The 2,170-nt window shown below is 53.6% G+C and overlaps 1 protein-coding gene across 4 annotated transcripts in view; it reads left to right on the top strand.

The window, feature by feature from the left end:
• Positions 1-2,170, top strand: part of KCNAB1 (potassium voltage-gated channel subfamily A member regulatory beta subunit 1) — a 60,633-nt gene that overhangs the window by 45,754 nt on the left and 12,709 nt on the right. For all 4 annotated transcript variants that reach the window (XM_008633744.2, XM_017734378.1, XM_008633745.2 and 1 more), the window contains 2 exons: positions 240-284; positions 1,734-1,778. In XM_008633744.2, the coding sequence (XP_008631966.1) occupies positions 240-284; positions 1,734-1,778 (90 nt within the window). The remainder of the gene's footprint in view (positions 1-239; positions 285-1,733; positions 1,779-2,170) is intronic.

The following is a 2,170-nucleotide window of genomic DNA, read 5'->3' as shown; positions in this document are numbered from 1 at the left end:
CCTGATAAGCGTGGCTGGGGTGGTCCACAGCGCTCAGCCTGAAAGCTGGGCTGGGACACCGAGCCCCACTGTGGGAGTGGAGCGGGCTCTGGGAAGGGGCACTGGGGGTCAAGAGGCTTTGGGCTGGAGGATGGGATCTGTCCCAGCTGGGGCTCACTCTCACTGGGGAGGCCGGGCTGGGTGGTGGCCGTGGCGCTGAGCATCCTCTGCCTCCCTCACGCCGGGCTCTTCCTGCGCAGGGCCGAGGTCATCCTGGGGAACATCCTGAAGAAGAAGGGCTGGAGGTACTGTATGGCATTCCCTGCCCCCTGACGAGCGGCACCCCTTGGCTTAGGGCAGTTCCCCTGGATTGGAAGGATTTCCCGCGTTGGGTGCTGCTGGCCCAGGCAGCTCGTGGGTGCTGCCGTGGTCCCTCAGGAGCAGCCACACCTTCCCAGGGCCAAAGCAAACGGCTGCCCTGGATTTCTGGGTGTGCACAGTGACTCCATGAGGCTCTGACCACCCCCTGGGGCCACCGTGTCTCAGTTGGACCCCTTGGGAGTGTGTCCATCCCCCTTGGGAGTGTGTCCATCCCCCTTGGGAGTGCATCCATCCCCCTTGGGAGTGTGTCCATCCCCTTGGGAGTGTGTCCATCCCCCTTAGGAGTGTGTCCATCCCCTCTCCCTGTGGGAGGTGGCTGATGGGTGCTGGCACCTTATCCCTGCTGGGAATGTTGTGGATTAGGGATGCAAAGCTGTGACGGGCCTTCATCTCGGGCAGCCTGGGAGGAGATGATACCTCCTTGAAATGATGCACATTAGCATACCTTGTGGAGTTTTCAGAGATTTACATAATCTTTAAAGGCCTCCCGTGTGGGCTGTAGCCAGGTTCAGCTGAAGGGCGGTTCTAGCAGGGCTCTCTCCAAAGCCAGCATCCCTGTCTTAGGGGGGTGATTGATTATTTGGTAAGAAATATTCTGGATGAGGTGGAAGAAAAAAATTAAGAATTAAGTCAAATAAAAGCTGTGGAAATTGTGTTGTCTGTGTCTGGTGATGCAGCAAGGTAGCTGGAGGATGATAAGTCTTTGATTTGATATCATGTAGGAGTTCACAGATTAATTCAGATGTATCGCAGTCAAGTTTAATAACTCTGGGAATGCTGCATGGTAATGAGAAGCACTGGGCATGGACAGCAGGAGGAAATAGAGCTGCAGCCCTTGGATAAAGGTCTGGATGTTGCTCACTCAGTAATTAAAAATGTTTGGGGGTTTTGGTCACTTCACTTGGATTACCTTTGGTTTCTATCCCAGTGTCCAATCCGAACTTCCCCGACTCCATTTCACTCCATTTCCTTGTGCCCAAACTATTTATGAACATATTTTGCCAAAACACCTGCAGGATATTTCACTTTCCATCTTCTGAAGGAGCTAAAGCTAAAGATCCCCTCTGCTGCTTACACCACGTGGAGAGGGATAACTCCCTGTGCACAGTGGTGCCATTCCCTAATGCAGGTGGGAACTCCTGGGCTCTCAGTGACTGCAACGTTCACAATTCCTCCCCAAATCAGCACTGGAGTCAGTGTCTCCTCAATTTCACAGCTGCTCTTTCCAGTTTGAGCATTCCCAGCAGAAATCCTGCTCCCAGGTTTTAGCAGTTGCTAAGTGGGCACCATCCTGCTTGGTTATTTATTATTATTATTATCATCATCATCATTATTTTTTAATAATAATATTACTTTTTCTGTTCTTTTTGCAGGAGGTCCAGTTTGGTGATAACCACAAAGCTGTACTGGGGTGGCAAGTAAGTGTGACAGTCACTTGTCGTGGTGTTTGCTGCTCCAGCCCTACAGCCAGGGCAGGTTAACAGCACCTGGGGATGCTTTGCTGCTGTCACTGTGTTTCTGGTTTTTTGCCAAGTGTTTTAAGGAGAGGAGAAGGCTCCAGGGAGAGCTCAGAGCCCCTTGCAGGGCCTAAAGGGACTCCAGGAGAGCTGCAGAGGGACTGGGGCCAAGGCATGGAGGGACAGGACACAGGGAATGGCTTCCCAATGCCCGAGGGGAGGGCTGGATGGGAGATTGGGAAGGAATTGTTCCCTGGGAGGGTGGGCAGGCCCTGGCACAGGGTGCCCAGAGCAGCTGGGGCTGCCCCTGGATCCCTGGCAGTGCCCAAGGCCAGGCTGGACATTGGGGCTTG

Source organism: Corvus brachyrhynchos, unplaced genomic scaffold (genome assembly GCF_000691975.1).
Source record: "Corvus brachyrhynchos isolate BGI_N302 unplaced genomic scaffold, ASM69197v1 scaffold544, whole genome shotgun sequence".
Lineage (NCBI taxonomy): Eukaryota > Metazoa > Chordata > Aves > Passeriformes > Corvidae > Corvus > Corvus brachyrhynchos.
This window is presented reverse-complemented; position numbering and strand designations above follow the sequence as displayed.